A 22,367-nucleotide genomic window follows, 5' to 3' on the forward strand; every position below is an offset into this window, starting at 1 on the left:
TTTATACAAATATAAGAAAAACTAATTTCTTTAAATAAAAAGGTAATTTTTGTAAAAGAATAAAAGAACCAAACGCATTCTTAATTAAGAATCTTGTGAAGGAATTAATTTGAGCAAAAGTGTTAATTAGGATCTTAATATTATATGATTTTTGTATATGGATCGAGAGTAATATTATATATTTAAATTTTTTTTATAAACTAAATTTAATTAAATTAAATAATAAAATTTAGAATAATATTAGTTATAACTGATTTTTGTTATATTAGACTAATTTAATTAGACTTATTTAATAAAAAGACTTAGATATAAAATATTATTTTATAAATTAATTTCTATAATAAATTTTAGTTATGATAAAGTTGAATTTTAAGATGAATTCTTCTCCTTCCTTCAAATATTCATCTGATGGTAATTTTTTAGTATTTTATCAGTAAAATATAAATTATAAAATATCATGTCTTAAAAATAAAGAAAGGATCATTTTTATACGTATCATTGTTTTTAATCTAATACGTTCGTCAATCATTAACATTAACAATTAATATTAATAGATAAGATTAAAATCATTAATAATTTATAAATAATTATAATTAGACCAAATTTATATTATAATAAACTTTGAACATTAATAATATAAATTTGGTCTAATTGTAAAATTTGTCTTAATAATTCAGTTCTCTTACACCAAATTTGGAATAAATCACGTAAAATAAGACAAATTTTTAATAAGTAAAAAAAAATCAATTAGATAGTAAACTTTTTTTAATTAATATCAATTATTTCTTTTAAATTTAAATTTTAAATTCTAATTCTAAATCTAAATGCTAAATCTTTTAAAATGACAATTAAAACAATAATTTTATAATCATCAGTAATACTAGAGGACAATATATTTCATGATTTATAATTATCAATTAACTATTATTAATATTTTTAATTATATAAAATTATATTTAATAATATAAAATTACACACTCTTTTTATTAGTTAAATACTAATTAGATTTTAATAAAAGTATTGGCTCTTAAATTTTTTCTTTCGTAATAAAATGAAAATGTAACTAGTCAGAAGTAAAGCATAAAAGAGGCGTGGGCAGAGAGGCAGAGCTACTAGGATTGTTCCATGGCAGTGATGAGTGATCTAAGATTGTGTTGTAGCATATTAGTGCTGTTGGTTGGTTTTGCAAGGTGTGATTTGGCGAAAGACAGAGACGAATGTGCAGAGAAACTGATTGGGCTAGCTCCCTGTATCCCTTATGTTAGTGGACAAGCCAAGATCCCCACCATAGACTGCTGCAGTGGCCTCAAAGTGGTTCTTGATCAGAGCAAGAAATGCATCTGCATCCTCATCAAAGATCGCAACGATCCTAACCTTGGCATTACCATCAATGCCACCCTCGCTCTTCAACTTCCTATTTCTTGTCATGCACCATCTAATATTTCCCAGTGCGTCGGTAAGTCTCTCTCTCTATCTCATCAAATATATGGTGAAAACTCAACTGCAATTGACTTCACTTGAAGAAATTGATAGTTAAGAACTATTAAATAAAAATTTACTCAAATTAGTCAAATCATTTAAAGATTCTCAACTATTAATTTCACGTGAAGTGGATTCGACCTGAGTTTCCACCCAAATATATACATATACCGTTTTGCTCCACACATAAATTGGTTTTGGATTCTTTCAGATCTTTTGCATTTGCCACCTAACTCTCCTGATGCTAAGGTGTTTGAGGGGTTTGGAAAATCCACCAAAACCAACACTTCCACCCCAGTTTCTAGTGGTAATTATTATTATTATTATTATTATTATTATTATTATTATAATAGAGTCATTCAGATAAAAATATTTAAATTATTTTTTTAAATATTTTTTAGTAATTAAAAATATCTTTAAAAAAATATTTTAAATATCTTTATTTGAATGACTTTCTTGTTATTATTATTATTATTTATTGTGTTTTTCATAAATGAAGCCCTCTACTTTGGTTTTGAAAGTTGGAAAAAACTAAGAAGCTGCGATTAATAATGGTCTTACAGGTGGAGCTAAGAATGGAACAAGCTCAAGTGCTCAAGAAAAGAGCGATGGTGGCAAGGGAAATAGGTGGCATGTGACTGGGGTCATTTGTGTAATTTTACCAACTGTATTCATTTCTAACTTCTATCTCATTTGAACTTTCAATTTTTCAAAAGCTTGTAGCAATGTAGTATGGACAAGAAGGATTCTCTATGGAAAAAAGAAACTTCAAATGGAAAAAGTTTACCACCTCTTACATTTGTATGTACTTATAAAGAAGTTTACCCATTTCTAGTGTTTTTGCTATGATTGGCTAATGTATGTGTCTATCTCGTTCTCATATATTTCTGTAAATTTTTTTCTTTTCAATTCCTATAATTGTTGTTCAAAACTAAAATTAATTCTGCCTTTCTATTATTAGTAAACTACACTGAACTATGAAAGTTGTTGGGTCTAAATGCTGCTGTCTAGTCATTTTCTTTCCCCTTTTTTCTGGCTAATTTTTTTTGTTATGGAAGTAGAAGTGATGATATATTTTAATGTTGTAATTTTTGGTGTTTTTTAAAATTGTGGAAAATACACAAATCGGAGGGTCCGTACTTTAAATTTTTTAATTTTTTTAACCCAAATCGGACGGTCTGATTTCTGTATCTCTACAAATCGAACGATCCGATTTGTATACTTCTAAAAATCGGACGGTCCAATTTCTGTAACTCTAATAAATCAGATGATCTGATTTCTGCTTCTCTAGTTAAACGATTTCACATTTGAGTATAACACCCCAACAGTCTACATTTTAAAAAAACACCACTACGACTCCAATATTTAAAATAAAAAGTTCTCATTTTCTTCCTTAGGTGTGGTATTTAATTTATTCTTATGTAACCTCATAATTAATTTTTCAACTAACTAAAAGATCGCATCAATTCTGCTAACACCCAAAAAGTCAGAGCTTTTCTCTTCAATCTTCATACGGCAAATAGTTGGTGTTTGCGTCACAAATTATATATTTAGGAAAAGGAATAAATGGTAGGTGGTCTTTCTTTTCATTTTTTCTTTCGTCTAATATTGTCATAATTACATTTAGCTCCTTCTATTTAATTAATTGTTACACTCTATCGTGCACATTTTTTCCTCTAAAATTAAACACACGGTATGTTATTAATTGATAAATGTTAGATAATCGATCTCTTTTTTTTATTTGACCCAATAGTAACCGATTTCTCATTTTTGTTACCACTTGGTCACCTAACATTCCCCTACATATCATATTTCCTCATATTTTATCCTTAAATAAATCAATACATTAATTTGTTATAAAATAAATAGTTAAGTAAAAAGAAATAGAGGAGTAGAAATAAAAAATTCTAATATTAATATTCTCTAATATGTATATCTCATTATAATTGAGATATTATATTACACTCTCAATAATATATTTACTTTTACATGCACATATATTATTTATGATAGCACAAGTATACTTGTTCTTATTTCTTATTTTTCTCTCTATTGTGTCTCAAGCCTTATGAACCTATTTATTAGGGGTGGCAAACGGGTTTAAACCCGCCGGACCGGCCCGCGTAACCCGCCAAAAAAGCGGGTTAGATTGAAAAATTGGGACCGTCAAATAGTAAAAGTTCGCTTAACCCGCACCGCTTAAACCGCGGGCTTTAGCGGGGTGGGTTTTTTCGCCGGGCTTAGAATTTTTTTAGCAAGGGGTATTTTTACAATTTTTTTTACCAAAACCCAACTTCCCCCAACCCAACTTACAAGAGAATGAATATGAAAATTGAGTATTTTGGATTATATTTATTTTGTTTTAGAGACAATATTTATAATTATATTTTGGATTATATTTATTTTGCTTTGGGAACAATCTTTATAATTATGTTTTGGATGAAAACTTGATTTATAATTATATTTATTAGATATTTATAATTACAAAGACTTTAATATTTGTGAATATAAAAATTATAATTTGTTTATACTTTTAGAAATTATAATAATTAAAAGTAAAAAATAGGAGATAATTTTTTATGCCTTTATATATATTATTTAATAGTTAAAAGTAAAAAAAAGAGGTTATTTGGCGCGCTTAGCCCGTCGGCCCGCCAACCCGCCGTTAGGCGGGACGGGCTAGGATTTTGGAACCGCCTCACTAGACGGGGCGGGGCGGGCCAACCCTCCAAAGGACGAGCTTCTGGCGGGACGGGGCGCCGGGGGGGGGGGTGAGGCGGGCTTCCCCGCTTGCCACCCCTACTATTTATACATGATGCAAGTTATGGTGGAGAGGGAAAATGATGAAGAAGATTTTTTTTATTTATAGATAGTTGGATAGCTATCGCATGAAATATCACAACAAGAAATTATCAGTATAACAATCAATTTAGCAACCGATTTAACAATCAATTTTGATAGTCCTTAAAACCTAAATTTAAAATAGCGACCGAGGTTAGTCATTAAGATTTGGCAACTGATTTTCAACTAAGGCTACAAAACTCATACCAAACATTTTCAATCACTAAATCGATAGCTAACAAGATAAATTGTTATATAGTGACCAAATTTTCCGTCGTTAAATCTGTTGCTGAGGTAGTCGATCGCTAAATAGCGACCAATATTTCAGTTGCTAAATCACTCACTAATTAGCAACCAAAACTTAGTGACCAATTTCGACAGCCAATTTTTCCATCGCTAAATTAGTCTCCGATGGAACATTACCGTTCTTAATAGCAACCAATTTTTTGTAGCTAAATCGGTTGCTCATCTTAATTTTCTAATAATAATTTTTTTATTAAATTTCAAATATATTATTCTGAAACCTTGATTTTTCATATATAATTATAATTCAACAAAATGTAAAAATTACCAATCTCACCCCATATTCCTATAAATATGAAATAATATTCAATTTTGGAAATTTCACTTCTCACCAAACCATATTATTATTATTATTATTATTATTATTTGCCTGCTAAGTGTTAGAATTATAATTTATCCGATGCTTTATACTTATAGATATTTAGGCTGACAAAATATTAGTAACCAAGTTGGGTTGATCTAGTAGTTAGTTCACTAGTCCGCTTAAGCAAATGTCGGAAGTTTAAATCCCGTCTTGTATGGTTAGCGACAAACCCTTAATGGAGTTGAGTACGTGACGGATTAGTCCTTGGCCTAAAGTTCAAACAAGAACAAACAACTATGTCCTAGATGTCATAGTTTGTCTTTGTTAATGGCTGAGAAACAAACTATGATGACATAAAAAGGATCCATAACGCATAAAGAACATGGTCTGGTTGATTATGCAGCACAAAAGAATCACATAAGATGAATTAAATAGCAAAAGGGAAGGAACCAAAATTTCTTCTTTAATTCTGTTGGGGAACCAAATATATGTGCACTGCCTTCCAAGAGCAACCAGAAGTATGAATGAGGACAATTTTTGAACTACAGATTTAGTTACTAAGATGTGACCAAAAAGGATGACTATTTCGATTTGTTTTTTACATATTGCTAAAAAGGGAAGAACGACACATGAAATATTTAGTTACTGCCAATCAAATCGAGCTTTAGTGCAACGTAGTTGATAGGAAAAATCCGAAGGAAATGATAAAGTAAAAAGGATGATATTGGTTACAATCTGTTAAGATTTTGATCTATCTTCTTACTCAGGAATTAATAACGACTATTATACCTTCACTAACCAATGTAATCAACATCAGATCTGTCCACCAACTACTGCACCCTAATTAGGCTGTGCTCGGATACTGACTCTCAGATAGAAATAACGAGACATATTTATGTCCCCAGTTTTAGCAAGTACAGAAAAGTTGTTTCTTTCGCAACCAAACAAGTTTTCTGATATATTGTATCTGTATTTCTGTCTCAAACATAATCCAAACACAGCCTAAATTTTCACTGTCAATATAATCTGTAGCCCTAACAAATTGTGTTATTTTCCAGGATTACCTTTCTGCCGTGGAGGTGCAATTGAAGTAGGTGAAAAAGGATCATAAATCTGGTCTGCAGGATATGCCCGCTTACCAGAAGCAATGGAGGGATTACCAAATTTATGATTTGGGGGCATGGGTATACCTGCCCATGTTCTCGGAGCAGGATAATTTTGCTGGATGTGCGCACTTCTTGGTACACCACCAGCAGTGGGAAAATTGGGCATTTGAGGAGAAATTAAGTTCCTCATACCCATTTGTGGGACTGGAGATCTAGGACCAGGTTGACCAGCATATGGGAATGCAGCTTGTCTAGGTGGAATAGGGACCAGACCAGATCTTCCGCCAAAGGGGACAGCGGATGCATGAGCTTGAGTTTGATCCATCTGGTTGGGAACTTGCGTCCTTGGAAAGACTTGAAAAGCTTTATCAGGGGCACCAAATATACCACCCTGTATAGTAGCTTGACTGTTCGGTCCGGAAATCACTTGACTATCTGCACTGGGCCGCTGTGATTGAAAAGTGAAATTTCCTGAAGTTGAGGGCATCAAGACTGGTGGCTTTACATGGGTGTGATAAGAGGAAACTCCAGATGCAGAATTAGGCGTTCCTGATTGCTGCGGTAATGGACCTGAAGGAGCCAGTCCTGGTGAAGGAAATGAAAGAGGTCGAGATAAATGGTTTGCAGATGAATGAGTAGTTGCGGGTACTGGGGGAACCATTGCTCCCAAAGATGATGGCAGTCCAGGGGAAGTTCCTGATTGCTGTGGTGGAAAAGCAGCAGGTCGAGGCATCATTGACATATTTGATTGTAGTGGCCTATACGCAACATCAGGTTGTGGATGTACAGATAGAGGCCTTGGGGGTGGAGCCATTGGCCCCATACTGTTCAGATCTGAAGACATTTTAATAGTGACTCCATTCTGTCCAGAAGTGTTGTTGGGAGGGATAAATGGGCGGTTAGGCACCGTTAAAGGAGACATACCAGATAGAGGCCGAGGCATTGAAGACCCTGATGTCTGGAGTTGTCCTACTTGTACCGATTGGCTTAAAGTAACTGGAAATGACATTGAAACATTTGTAGGAGCGGAACAATTTTGTACAGATATCATTGATGGATTTCTTGGGGGTCCAACGTGACCCAGGGAACTTGTCATCTGTGAATGCTGTAAAATCTGTCTAGGAGGTAGTCCTTGCACAGAAGATTGTTGATTTGGAATAGCCAGGTGGAATCCAGCGAAAGGTACAGGTTGAAAACCAAAGGCTGAAGGCATGTTTGAAGGATTCATTGTTTGTGACTGAAAATTGGGAGTTCTAGCAAGATCTGATGGATTTTGTGGGGGCATATTATCAGAAGCAATTACAGGGTTATGAGACGGAACTGCCGAAAACCATGGACTGGAGTATTGAAGGTGATTTCCATGCATTTGTGTGCCAGCTATTGCTTGTGCTGCAGCCTGATTTTCCAGACCCATAGAGACTGGACCAGAAGGTAGCCCATCTTGGGTTTGACTCAGAACATTAGTGCCATCCCCAGATACAGAGGGTGTGGAACCAGAAACTAAATTCCCCTGAATAGAAGATAGCAACAGTTACATTAAATAACTGAAATAGCATCAGTATAACTGAACTCGCTGTAAATAATAAACATGTCCATTGCATAAAATGCCAACACTCACAGCTACAGAGGAAATTAGTAGTTCAATGATGGACACTGCTGCATCCACTTTATCAAAACTATCAGCTGATATATTGACATGCATCTCTTTGTAACTGCATGTGATATCAGTTCCTGGCTTAATTTCACCCTAAAAATGAAACAATTAATCAATGGAGGCAATTTCAAGACTGATTATAGTTGTTTCCAGATAAAATCATATTGAAGAAGTACTTCAAAATGATTCATGCAGAACAAAAGCACCTTAATATTATTAAGGAACGTACTTTCTCTCCAGTGTCTGCTTTGGTTCCATGTACTTTAATCTTGGCACCAGTTTCCTGATATGCATGAATTAGATGAATAAATTTCAAATAAAATATAAGGAAGCAGAATTTAATGGTAATCACAATCAGGACAACCGCTTGTCGAATTCCGATCATCAGATGTAGATACCAATATGATGGACCTTACCTTTTCGAGTTGCTTTTGATTATCACCTTCAGGCCCATATATAAGACCAATAAAATTGTACCCAGGATACTCTAGGACCTGTAATAATGGCATCGCACATGAGCAATCATTGTGTTCTTTGATATGAGTTATATACAACTGCATGCCAGGTATCAGGTTTAGAGTTAAAGATATATTATTTTAAAAGACAATGGTAGAACATCACAGAAATTAAATTACAACAAAAGTATGCCAAATCCTAGCATTAACATATCAGAAGCACAAGCTATTGTGTCATTTTACATTCTTACTCTAAACAGAGCTATGTTAATGCTCTAAATATATTGCAACCTATGCGGAGTTTTAACGACACTCATTTGTGGAACTCGGATCCGATACATCTTATACTTTGAAAGGGGCAAAAAATCTATATATATTGAATTATAATCTCAAGTACACATTCTCCCTTTTTAGTAATGGGAATAATGTTATGGAATAATTAAGTATGCTTCTAAAAAATTTAATGTGGATAGGATTCACATGTTGAGTTAGTAAATAGATGGAATGAGACAAAACCCACACCACCCTTAGCGTCATCACCACACCTTTCACCTTTCATGAAGAAAATGGCATTCTGATATGGATTTGGATATGATGGGGTGCCTGAAGTCCCACAACCAGAGGTATGGGATGCTTGATGTTGTATTTAAGCAGAGTGGTTCTTCCACCTTAACAGCTAACTTTTAAAGTATGTTCCCCATTTTCATAGGTACTTAACAATGGTATCAGTGCATAAGTTATCGACGGCACAGAAAGCACTATGTATAGGTTGGATTAAGATAAATATTGAATAATAACGTAAATACCAAATACTGATAGCCAGTAGCCAAGTGGCTACCGCTGGGTCAGTGTCAGCAAAGTGAAGCCACCTTATACATCGGCTCTCTAGGGCTGGTGTATTGTTAGAGACTTGGGTATTTTGGGGTGTTCAAAGTCCCACATCGAATAGTATGAAATGCTTGATGTTGTATTTAAGGAGAGTGATTCTTCCTCCTTAACAACTAACTTTTAAGGTGTGGTTCTCCACTTTCTTTAGGTGCTTAACACATTCCTTTTCTTTCTACTCTCATTTCACAATTGTTTTTCCCCCTTCAAGATCTCAAGAAAATCAATGGGACAAGAATCAAGGAATTGATTCCCATTTTCTATCCCTTTTGGCAGAAGGCCTTCACCACACTACTTTCATAATTTTGCCTCATCTTCTCCGTCATTTTGTCGAGAAAACTTTTGCTCCATCATTTACTCATTTTGTCAAGAAAACTTTTGCTTACCTATAGCTTTCGCATCCATGAGTAAGACTCAAGTGAAAAAACTAAACCAAAAAGAAATTGTGCTCTAGAGAGAAAAGACCAGAAGAGGGATGGTCTGGGCTGTTTCTTGAGTTGTTTGGAGGTGTGAGAACAAGCTTCCACAAGGATAAAAGTCGTCCTTAAAGCTTGGATTAGAGATTGCTAATAGGACATTGATGGTGGGATGATTTATCTAGAAGGATTTGAAGGAGACAAATTTGGCAACAAAAGTTTGAAATCAACTAAATGTAATTTTGGACCTAGAAGTTCCTACTAGAGCTCCAGATATGTATTTTCAAAATACTACTAAAGCTAAAGTCTTGTTTTGTATTTTAGTAAGAGTGACAATCATCTAAGTGTTTCTGTATTCAAGGAAGTATATGGTTTGCGCATAAGTCATATTAAGACAGAGTATATAGAGTGTAAGTTCATATAGGAAGGGAAAATGTTAACAAAAAAATGAAACGGAAGAAAATATAACACCACAAGTAAAACAATTTAAGTATCTAGATTGTATTATTTAGGATAATGGAAAAATAAAGGATGATGTAAATCACAGGATCCAAGTAAGTTGGCCAAAATGGCGGAAAGCTTCTGGTTTTACATGTAGCAAAAAAGTACTTTAAAACTTAAGTGCAAATTTCACTGTACCGCCATTAGACCAACAATGTTGTATGAAACACAGGGTTGGGCGGCAAAGGGTGAACATGAACACAAGATTAGTGTGGTTGAGATGAGGATGCTGAGATAGATATACACACATGGACAAAATCAAGATTCAAGAAAAAGATGGAGTAACGCCCATGAATTAATAAATATGTTTTATGGTCGGCTAGTAGCAACTCATAGTGCAGTGTTATAAATTAAGAAATGAATCTATCTTTTCCTTAAATATAACAAGTTAAGAATGGAATTCAAATGGTACTTTCTAGCAGAATTTCACAATTTCATAATCGATACTTACAGGCAAAGAAATGCTGGCCTCTTTCAACAATGGCTTAAAACCAGGAGGAGGCTTGTAATTAGGATCTAGTTTTAGTATTTCACCTGGAGATGATCAAAATCACAATTATTATGGAAAGAGCAACAAATGAGAGTTAAAGGAGAGAAAGAAAAAGGATACGAGAAGGAAAACTAACCTATTGCTTCCCGCTTTTCAAATTCGAGCATTTCTGACTTCTTAGTACCATATTGGAAAAATAAGAAAAACAGAATATTGGAAAAATAAGGAAAACTAACATCAGTGTTTATTTTAGAATAAACAGAATATTGGAAAAATAATAGACAAAATAATTACTAGGAATAGGGTCAATTTGGGCCAACCTTGCTATTAATTGCTGGGTCATAGTTGCTTTGATCTCGATATTGTGACCGTAGTGATGAGTTCTGAGGACTCCCGACCTCCAGTCTTTCCGAGTCCAATTGCTTTGTAATTTGATCTACTCGAATCTATAGAATGTGTACAAAAGACACAGCCATATCACTTGTTTGACACATTAGACAAGAGCTTCGTATGCAAAATACTTGCATGGATGCAAAATACTTGCATGGATGCAAACAAAATGGCAGCCAAATTACAAGGGAATTGTAACAGTACCTAGCTAAGAATGATTTGTACCACCCCAAAGAGGGGCAATGCTACTTGTTTACTAATATATCAGTCCAATGGTAATACATCTAAAATATTTAAACATATCTCAAGCTACTAAAACTCAGCGATCAAGCCTATGGAAAGCACATATGCAGAGAAGCAGTTTGAATATTTTAAGTGAGGATAAGTCTCACAGACACCCATAAAGAGAGGTAAGGTAATCCATAGTCATTCAATCTATATATAAATAAGAAACCTTAATCTTAAAATAGAATACTCTCAAGGAAATCAACAACTAATAGGTGGGAATTTCCCACAAAGGAAATATGTGTGTGTGTGTGTGTGTGTGTGTGAGAGAGAGAGAGAGAGAGAGAGAGAGAGAGAGAGAGTTAGGATTAATTGACACCGGCATCAATTATTTAACTAAATATTACACTGTTTAATAACTTTTGTTCGTGTAACAAGCATTGAATTAGAAGCTTATATGTTATAGATCATCTCTAAAAAATCCATCAAAATCCAAAATCGTTAGATATACCTTTTATATACTTGAAAACCAACATAATATATTTGCTCAAAATATGCATAAACAAAAGGTTCATCAATTACATGCTTACTGATGTCCAATTCCGGTGAAATTTAGTCCACATGATTTTCATTATATGTAATTGTAATTCAATAGTTGAATTCGATAAAATATATATCTTGTAAAAAGTTACGGGTGGTGTAAATTCACTTAAATTGACACTATTATATATAATGGTTGAAATAATAATCGAGTATCATTTGAAAGGATTCAGAAAATACCTGTAAAGCTAAAGCCTTTGCCTTCTTCACAGCTGCATCCTGTGCCAGATCCGGTCCCCATTTTGTTTTCCTCACAATTTGTTTTGAAGTTTCTTCATTGATAGCTCCAGTGACCCCATCCTTTTTAGTCCCTCGGAAAACAGGAACCAGTGAACCTGATAATTTGTTTTTGGGGATGACAAAACCAGATTTTGCAGCAAATAAAGAGAGCTTTTGGCCACTAGAAGGTGCTGCAGACATCTTGGGACTTTCGGCAGCAGATGCTACATCAAGCTTTGTGTTCATCCCCTTATCCAGTCACTTTTCACATGTAAGGCAAATTTGCAAAAACATCATCGGCAAGAGAGAAGCAAATCTGCAAAAATAAAACACCATACCTTTTTTCAATGACTGCTGATATATACAGCAATACTTTGTATAACTCACAATACATATAAAATACTGATGACTTCCATTGTGTAAGGAGATATTCATATTCTTAACGTCTAGATTCTCCTTACACAAGGGAATGTCTAGATTCTCATTGTGAGTGCTTTGTTGAGATATTTAAAGCCCGGAAATTTCTTTATGCCATGACAACTTTTCAGGTCTTGTTTAGCACTTTGGCATCATTTATTGAGTCTTTCTTCCTGGATTGAGATTCCTTTAATTGAAATTTTTAGCTTGTTACAACTCGATGTTATTGAGTTTCTCATATTTTTTGTTTTTCTAGTTCCAATACTTTGACAGACATAATGACATATCAATTACATCTTTCATGTGATCAAGTCTTCTTTCCTTTCATTTTAGCAATGAATTGCAAAAGCATGTAGCACTAAAGTGACTCTAAGCCAGAAACTTATAAGTGCCTAGTTAAACTGGTGTGTTTTATCACCAATTTTCATAGCCCTACATAACCTACTACCCTGCAATGGCAGCAACCAATAATCTCGCATGGACTTTTGTAGCTGCAGAGGTTGTTCCTCCATATATAGCCAAGTATATTTGACAGTAAAAACGTTCATGATGACAGCAGGATGCCAACTAAAACAGCTTAAGAAGGAAAAGTCAACCTCCACAAGTTAATGTGGAACAGACGTTTAATACTCTATGACCACTGTCTGTCAACAAGAATAAAACGTTGCACTAGATTGTAGCAACAAAAGAACTTGTTCTCCTCATGCCATGAAATGTGGAAAACTATAGTATTCCCGGAAAGAATGAATCAAAAGAACAACAGCAAAAAGTCTACCCTTCACAAAACTTGGGCACACCAAATGAGAAGGGTAACAAATTATTCCCCTTGAATACAACCTCAAACAGAAGGCCAGAAGCATAATCGTGATTTTGAGATTCGTATTGGAAATGCAGTTGACACACCTCATTCCCAACACTATGAAAAAAGTAACACCAGACTAAAGGATGTTGTAGAAAGAAGTTCTCCTTCATCAATGATACAACTACAAGAAGCTATACTTTGCAATTACACTAAAATCTCACAAGAACAAAAGCTAAGAATAAAAATGGCTTCTGTATGTGTGAAAGTAAGTACAAATCTTAGTTCAATGAAACTGTTCTAAGAAATTATATACACGGAATTAACAGAAACACCAGAAAGTGGAGAAGAATAACATTGCACGCATGGAAATGCAGAAAAGAAAAACGATTATAAGACCTATAAAGTGAGGCATGAAATTAATCAACTATAACTGATGTAACTAATAAAATATAGTTATGGAATTTTCTGATATTGTTCTGTTAAGAGTAACAGAATCTGTTTTGCCTTCAACTGATTCTGTTACATCTCTACCTATTTAAGCTGTATTTGTAATACATGAATCCATATATTAATTCTATATCACTTCAAATACATGCATACAACAGTACGTTGATGATAAATTCATCTTCTTCAAGAGCATCTATTCTTTAACCTAAATAAAAGATCGGAAATATAAGGACGAACCTGATTGTTTATCGTTTGAGAGAGAGAGAGAGAGAGAACGGGTGGGTTATGAATCTGAATTGTGTTTAAAGAGAAGGTTCTTCACAACTATGCTGTAGCAGCTTGCGCAACTGTTAAAAAAGGGGAATTAGAACTCGCATCAAAATGCTTTCTAGTTTCTAGTCTTCGCCCTCTTACAATCCTACCAGTAATGGTAAAATTGAAAATAAAAAAGGCTAAAAAAATATCTTGGCGATACGGGGAGGTTTTTGTTGTAAAACAAATTATCAGGAGGAGAAATAAAATATAAAAATATATATATAAATAAAATATTTTAAAATTAATATTTATTAATATTATTATCTTAATATAATAGAGATAATTTATATATATATATATATATATATATATATATATATATATATATATATATATATATATATATATATATTCATGAGGATATGTTATAGCTTATAGCTTATATATATAAAAAGAGAGAAGTGTTTTATATATATTATTGTTGTGTGTCTTGTGTAAGATTACATTATTCTATTTATACATTCACAATGAACATTCTTTTTAAATCTTATTAAATACAATCTTTTTTGATAATATGAGTTTCTTAACTTTAAAAATCTCGGCTGGCTATAAACATTCATATTACAACACTCTCTTTTAAATGTTTATTTAAGATTATTCTTCATTAAAATTTTATAAAAAATTTAATAAAAAAATAATAATAAAATATAATATTCTTTGTGATAAGACTACTTCGTTAAAAAATTTATCAACAAAAATTTAATAGGGACAAAAACTTTATAAAGGAAAAAGTAAAATCTCCTCTTCTTGTCAACATTATTTATTATTTTAAAATCGACGCATCTCAATTTGATGTACTAATCTTTTAAATGAGAATTTTGGAAGTGACTTTGTAAATAAATTTGCCAGAAAATCGCTTGAACAGATCTGTTGGATATCAATTATTCTTTAATTTTGAAGGTCATGAGTAAAGAAGAATTTGGAAAAAATATATTTTGTTCTATCATATTTGATGTATCTACCCTTAAGTTGAGTAATGCATGTTGTATTATATTCAAACAGAATAGTTGGAAATATTTTTCTATTAATCAGTCCACATGATGATAGAATATATTGGATTAAACTTTTGAGTCAAAAACACTCGCGACTTGCTTTATGTATCGCTAGTATTTCAGTATGATTAGAGGATATTGCTGCTATAGTCTGTTTCATGAACCTCTATGATATAGCTGTATCACCATATGTGAATATGTATTTTGTTTGAGATCTTCTTTTGTGTAGATTAAACAAGTATCCTGCATTTGCATAGCCAACAAATTGTGACTTGGATTCATATGGATGAAACAGTCCCATATCAACTATTCCATGAAGATATCGAAAGATTTATTTGATTCCATTCCAATATCTTTTAGTTGGAGAGAAACTATACCTTACAAATAAATTCACGACAAATGATATGTCAGGACGTGTATTATTAGCAAAATACATTAGTACTCCAATACCACTGAGATATGGTATGTCAGAATAAAAAATATCTTCATTTTATTCTTTAGGATGTAATGTATCCTTTTCTAAATCCAAAGACCTTACGATCATTGGGGTACTTAATGGGTGTGACTTATCCATATAAATATATTCAAGATCTTTTCTGTGTATGTTATTTGATAAATAAAAATCTCATTATTTGTATGCTCGATCTACAGACCAAAACAAAATTTAGTCTTTTCAAGATCTTTCATCTCAAACTTTTCTTTTAGAACTTTTATAATTTTGGAATCTTTTAAGGGGTCCCAATGATATTTAAATCATCAACATACACAGTAATTATAATGAATTCATATGCAGATTTCTTTATGAAAATACATGGGCAGATGTCATCATTCTTGAATCCGTTTTTTACCAGATACTCAGTAAGACAATTATACCACATTCGTCCAGATTGTTTTAGACCATATAAAGATATTTACAATTTGATTGAGTATAACCTCTACGAATATTTATTTGATGGTTTAGATATCTTTAGTTGTTTCGTAATTTTCATATAAATATTAGGATCTAATGACCTGTATAGATAAGATGCCACCACATTCATTAGATGCATATGTAGTTTATGGTATGCAGATAAACGGATTAAATAACGCAATGTTATTGCATCTGCTACAAGAAAATATATTTCTTTATAATATATACCGAATCTTTGTGAAAACTTTTATGTCATAAGTTGAGATTTGTAGCGTACAACCTCGTTTTTCTCATAAATACTCATGTATCCAACGGGTCTTGCATCTTCTAGTGTACGGACTACAGGTCTAAAAGGCGTCATGTTTTGCAAGTGAGTCTAACTCAGCCTTCATAACTTCTTTCCATTTTGGTCAATCATTTCTTTGTTGACATTCTTCAACTATTTTTTTCTCAAGATCCTTACTTTCATGTATGATGTGTAATGCCACATTCAGGGGCGGAGTCACATAGTGAAAAAGGGAACAATGGCCACCTAATTTTATTTTTTTACATGTAAATTATATGTAAATTTCAGTTTAGCTTCCTTAAAATTTTATTTTAGTCTTATTTTATTATGTAAATATTTTCTGCCCCTTTTAATATTTTATCTAGCTCCGCCCCTAGCCACATTATATGTAAATATTTCATTGACAATTATTTTATTTTGCTTCTATTTTTCTCTTGTAAAGACATAATTTATTGAGATCTCGTCATTTTCACAATTTTCATAATTTTCAGGTACCTGAACCTCTTTTGTGTTTAAATTATATTAGAATTTTGGACAATTGTAGGGGTCTTTACTATGTCTTTATCTTTTTCAACAGGAATAGTATTTACCTAATTTTTTGAGGATATTTGTCTTTTAAATTGACAGGCCTACTACGCTTTCTAACGTGAATTTGTTTCGGTGAACATTTTTGACTGGGACATCAATTTGAATTGGGATATTTTCAATTGGTATATAGAATTTAGTTATCATTTTCGTACCAGAAAATGCATTAGAAATTTTATTTGCTATTCTTTATAAATGTATAATCTTTTAAACTTCTATCTCACATTGTCCTGATCGTAGGTCTAGATGCATTAACGATGATGCATTTCAATTAAGTTCTTTCTCAAGTGGCTTATTCTCTTTCCCAATGTTAGAAATATTAATTCATTAAAATGACAATTTGTAAATCGAGATTTAAACACATTTTTCTGTTTGTATCTCAATATACTTCAGTATAGAGGAAGAATCATATCCCACATAAATCTTTAATTTTCTTTGGAGTCTCATTTTAGTGTAAGAATGTGGAGCAATTAGAACATATATCACACACCAAATATTCTCAAATGGAAACATTTGACTGCTGGTCAAAAATTAACTACAGAAGAGAAAACTGATGGTAACTTGTTGACCTTAAGTGAATAAGTGTTGCAGCATATAAAATGGTATGCTCCCGAGCAGAGGTTGGGAGATTTGATCTCATAAGTAAGAGTCTAGCAATGAATTGTAGTTGTTTAATAAGTAATTTTGCTAGTCCATTTTCTGTATGAACATGAGCTACTGGATGTTCAACACTTATACCATTGACCATACAATAAGCATCGAAAGTTTGAGAGGCGAATTCCAGCATTATCAAAATAAATTGTTTTGATTAGATTTTTTAGAACCTGTGCTTTTAATCGAATAATTTGAGCAAATAATCTCGTAAATGTCAAGTTGCGAGAAGACAATAAGCACATAAGTAATCTCGAAGATGCGTCTAATAGGACCATAAAATATCTAAAAGATATGCATGGTGGATGAATAGGTTCACATATATGGTCTTGAATCTTTTCTAGAAATTCAAGAGACTAAAATCCAATCTTTATTGGCAATGACCTTAAAATTATATTTTCATGAGAACATGTAGTACAACAAAATTCGCAAAATTTAAGAATTTTCTGGTTCTTTAGTGAATATCCATAAAAAATTTCAATAATTTTTCGCATCATGGTTATTTTAGGATACCCCAATCGATCATACTAAATTATGAATTCATTTGAACTAGTAAACTTCTGATTTACAATGGCATGTGATTCAATTGCACTTATTTTAATATAATATAACTAAAAAAACGTGAGGATAATTTTTTTAATATAACATTTTTAATTAAATCATGAGTTGTGATACATAAGTAGTTATGATTTTTCTTTCACTGTTTCAATATGATATTCATTTGGGTGAATATCTTTAAAATTTAACAAATTTCTTAGAGACTTAATAGACAATAGTGCATTATTTATTATAAATTTTGTTCCTCCAGAAAATAAAATTATTACTCTTCTGAAGTCTTCTATCACATTACCTAAACTAACAATAGTATTAATACATTATTCTTTTGGTACAAAATGAGTAAAAAATGTAAAATATATATTACTTTTGAGAATAGTATGTGAACTTGCATTATCCACAAGACAAACATCTTCATTACCTGTCCTTGTTGTTTTCTTCAAAAGTAAATAATTATAAAATGAGTAAAAAGTACATGCGTAATAATATTGTATTCCTGGTTGAAATTATTTTCTATAAAGAACTGTACATAAAAATAGTATCATATACTAAAAATTTTACTACTACTATTATTATTATTATTATTATTATTATTATAAAATTTGACACGTTTAATAATTTTAAAATTCTTAAACATAAACATTAATATTTTATTAAATATTATTTATATATATTATATTTAAAATTTAAATGCATAGAAATTAAAATTTAACAAGAAATTTCTAAAATTATTTATTTACATAAGTACTTAATGAAATCAAATATTAAACTTTTTCCATCATTGATTAAATTACCAATATTTTTTCAGTATCATAAAAAAAAATTAGATACTTCATTTGAAGCAAAATTTGTCTCGTTTCTTTTGTTATCTTTTTTCAAGGATACTTGATAAAGATCAACTAAATGTCTTTAAGTACGATAAGTACGTGACTAATGACTCTTTCTACCACAACGAAAATATTTATCTTCTATTGATTTATTTTGTCCATTATTTTTTTCTTTATTCCACTTCTAGTGAGATTCTTTCTTGCGAACATAATTTTTCTTCCTTCCATAATTTTTTTTCTATCAAACCGTTGCCATTTACTGCATTTGGGGTTATAATTTACCACATTTGTTTCAGGAAATAGAGCAACGCCAGCTGGCGCGCTTTATGATTTCTTAAAAGCAATTCCTTATAATTCGAAACATTGTTGAATTGTATTCATTTGTGGATTTAAAAACTTGTAGACGCAAGTGTGTCCACTTATATCGGACTTAGGAAAACATCACTGTCTTTTGATAATTATACATTTCTTTAAGATTCTTCCACAAATCTGCAGGATCTTTTAGTGTGAGATATTCATTTTTCAATTTTTCGTCACGATGACAACAAATGAAGATCATGGCTTTACTTTTATCCTTATAGGATGCTTATTTCAACCTTAATGGTATCTCCAATATGCATTGAATCAAGATCTAATATCTATGACAAGTAATTATTGTTAGATATATCAAGAATATTAAATTTAAGATGAGAGGGTTTTGACATAATAAAAATTTATTACTTGAGTCTTCCTAAATTTTGATCAGAGTTTCATGCTGATAACGTGTTATAAAATAAATAAATAATAAAAAAATAAATATAAAATAAAGAAGTATGAATAAAAAATTATAATATTAATAGTCACCAATATTATTATTATTCACTAATTGTATGTTGCAACATATATATAAAAAGAAAGAGAGGAGTATTTTATATATGGTTGAGTGTCTTACCTCACAATGGACATTCTTTTCAAACTCCATTAAATGCAATCTCTCTTTGATAACAGGAGTGTCTCAACCTTAAAAAATTTAGGTGTCCATAGACATCTATATCACAACAGTTTTATCACAAATTTCTTTGTCCAACACATTTTTCATAGGAAGAATGATAGATGACTATTAGAATTTATTATTTTTTATTATTAGTTAGTCATCAATATTTAAAAATATAGGATAAAATATATTATTGAATTATTATATTAAAATAACTAAACTAAAAGAATTAAGTAGATCAAATATATTATTGAATTTATTACATTTGATTATTATATTGTTTGAAAACTCCTTAGTTCAATTCTAGTGTTTGAAACAAAAATAATTAAATTAGTTTAGGTAAAATTCAAACATTTAAATAAAGCTTAAATCCGCGATGGATTAATCGTTGACCTGTCAGACTAAGAAATACTGTGAACTACACAAAATATTTAATGTCTAAAATAACATTTAAACTTGAAGTTATTAAAAATATGTAAAATTATTTATGAGGAAGTATAATATATTTAAAATATTCAAACTCTACAATAAACTATAATGAAAAATTTAAAATTTAATTAATATATAAGGTTATACTAGACTTTTTTAATTTTGATCGCACAAGTCAATTTTAAAAATTTTTACGTTAGATACTTTAAAAAATATCTTATTTTTTAAAAACTATAAACACAAATACATGGTCTTTTAGATTTACTAAATACAAAATGAAGAATTTATACTTTAAAAAAAGAGTAATACTATATGACTAATAAATATTATTATTTTTATTAGTACTTACCTAACAATAATTTGCATATATATATATTTATAAAAAGAGAAACAGACAATTAGATTCTTAATCTTTTGAACCACAGACATTTAAGTTCTAAAGGATTTAAAAATACTTTTAAATTCCTAACCTTTTCAAAATCTGGACATATCGATCTTTCATCATGTTCACTTGGACCTGTCAGGCCTATCAGAAAAATCAAACATGACTCCCATTGTATTGACCTGATTGATACAGATGCACACGTAAGAAAATTTTTAAAATGGGACAAATTAGACTCAAAAATCGATGTGTTCAAATTTTAAAGAGGTTGAGGACTTAAATGTATTTTTACATCCTCAGAAATTTAAATGTCTGCGAAACAAAATATTCAAAGATTGATTTGTCCTTTTCAATTATAAAAATTTTACACACAAAAATATATAATTTATACATATAAATTTATAAAATTTATTTGTAAAAAACAATTTAATATTTATATTGATTAAATAATAATGAAAAATATTAAAAATTATTAATTTTTAAATTTTTCTGTTAAATACATACAAGCACTTATTCAAGAAGTTTTACCAAATGAAGCCTAATTGATGCGCTTGCTAGCCTAGCTGCAGCCAGCTTAAAATGAAAGTACGTCGGCACGTCACTGATCCCCAAAAAATGAACTATCCAAAACATCACAACCCGAAGGACCATCCACCGTTGATAAAACATAATCAACGACTAATAATTTCTTCAACCACACGACACGGATTACAATCTCACGGCGTCCATTTTTCCCACATCCAACGGTCATGAATCCTCTCTTTCCATTTCGAGACTCAAAACACAAATCTTACTTGCGTCTCAACTCCTCTATAATCTATGTATATATAACAAGTAACAGAAACAACTCAAGAAACAGCGCCATCGAAACCCCAAACAACATTCAAATATATTCTTGCCAAAAAAGAAAAATCTCTTGAGTGTTTTGAAAATGTCAGGTCGTGGAAAGGGAGGAAAGGGATTGGGAAAGGGAGGAGCGAAGAGGCACAGAAAGGTGCTTCGTGATAACATTCAAGGAATCACGAAACCCGCCATTCGCCGTTTGGCTCGCAGGGGAGGCGTCAAGAGGATCAGCGGTCTCATCTATGAGGAGACACGTGGCGTCCTCAAGATCTTCTTGGAGAACGTCATTCGCGATGCCGTTACCTACACCGAGCACGCTCGCCGCAAAACCGTTACTGCCATGGATGTCGTTTATGCCCTCAAGAGGCAGGGAAGGACTCTCTACGGTTTCGGTGGTTGATTCAATTTAGGGTTTAGTATTTCCTCGTGCTTGTAAATGTTTCATGGATTAGTGAGCTCGATGAAGTTTAGTGTTGGATCTAGAGGAAATGGAAATGATTGTTTTTTTTTTTTATTTTGGTTTTGGAATCTTGATGTTATGTATTCTATATGAAATGTTAAGCTGAAGGAGTTAGTAATTCTGCTGTGTTGGTGCTTTTAATTTTTTTTTTTACTTTATATTGACTGTTAGTTCGTTCATATTTAGTTGATTTTGTTATGAAATTTATCTCGTTTTTAAGTTCAACGAGTGAATTGGTTTCATTTACTTGAATCTTGAGAAATTCGGATGACAATTAACAAGGTTGGCAGAACACTATAACTTGAAAGTTTATGATTGGGAATCTGCGTGAGTTCCCTGCTAAATTGAAAAAGCATATATGAAAATGTTCAATAGCAAGATTCTGGCTTAGAACCTTCATTCGGATGGAATGACGAGGAAATCATCAATGATGCTCGTAAAATTTAAATCAAACAAATACTTTGCAGTGGTTGAGAGGAATCACTATAAGATTTGACTGTTGAAAATTTCAAAACATTTTTTAACTACTAAAGATGTAAATTTCTTGAATTATTTCAATTTTGACAACGGTGTTGGGAAGATAATTCAATAATTTTGTATGTAGTTTTGTTGAAATATTGAGTAA

At 31.6% G+C, this 22,367-nt stretch overlaps 3 protein-coding genes across 6 annotated transcripts; 2 read left to right on the forward strand and 1 right to left on the reverse strand.

The window, feature by feature from the left end:
- Positions 1-1,058: 1,058 nt before the first annotated feature.
- On the forward strand, positions 1,059-2,361 carry LOC112795718 (non-specific lipid transfer protein GPI-anchored 14). The gene is made up of 3 exons (XM_025837847.3): positions 1,059-1,456; positions 1,691-1,786; positions 2,043-2,361. The coding sequence occupies exons 1-3, from the start codon at positions 1,126-1,128 to the stop codon at positions 2,174-2,176; spliced, it is 561 nt and encodes a 186-aa protein (XP_025693632.1). The 5' UTR covers positions 1,059-1,125; the 3' UTR covers positions 2,177-2,361.
- A 3,244-nt stretch (positions 2,362-5,605) lies between these two features.
- On the reverse strand, positions 5,606-14,041 carry LOC112795717 (uncharacterized). Of its 4 annotated transcripts, none has more exons than XM_025837846.3 (9): positions 13,772-14,041; positions 11,830-12,184; positions 10,755-10,880; positions 10,571-10,607; positions 10,396-10,478; positions 8,104-8,181; positions 7,917-7,970; positions 7,652-7,780; positions 5,606-7,543 (listed from the first exon to the last, which is right to left on the reverse strand). In XM_025837846.3, exons 2-9 carry the CDS (start codon positions 12,112-12,114, stop codon positions 5,975-5,977), a joined length of 2,361 nt encoding a protein of 786 aa, XP_025693631.1. In that variant the 5' UTR covers positions 12,115-12,184; positions 13,772-14,041; the 3' UTR covers positions 5,606-5,974. The 4 variants fall into 4 exon arrangements, with proteins under 4 accessions (XP_025693631.1, XP_072089931.1, XP_025693630.1 ...); XM_072233830.1 differs by having other exon boundaries at positions 8,104-8,241; XM_025837845.3 differs by having other exon boundaries at positions 10,571-10,610; positions 13,772-14,039.
- A 7,236-nt stretch (positions 14,042-21,277) lies between these two features.
- Positions 21,278-21,860, forward strand: LOC112795719 (histone H4). The gene has a single exon (XM_025837848.3). The coding sequence runs from the start codon at positions 21,371-21,373 to the stop codon at positions 21,680-21,682; it is 312 nt and encodes a 103-aa protein (XP_025693633.1). The 5' UTR covers positions 21,278-21,370; the 3' UTR covers positions 21,683-21,860.
- Positions 21,861-22,367: the final 507 nt, after the last annotated feature.

This window comes from Arachis hypogaea, chromosome 4 (genome assembly GCF_003086295.3).
Source record: "Arachis hypogaea cultivar Tifrunner chromosome 4, arahy.Tifrunner.gnm2.J5K5, whole genome shotgun sequence".
NCBI classification, from domain to species: domain Eukaryota; kingdom Viridiplantae; phylum Streptophyta; class Magnoliopsida; order Fabales; family Fabaceae; genus Arachis; species Arachis hypogaea.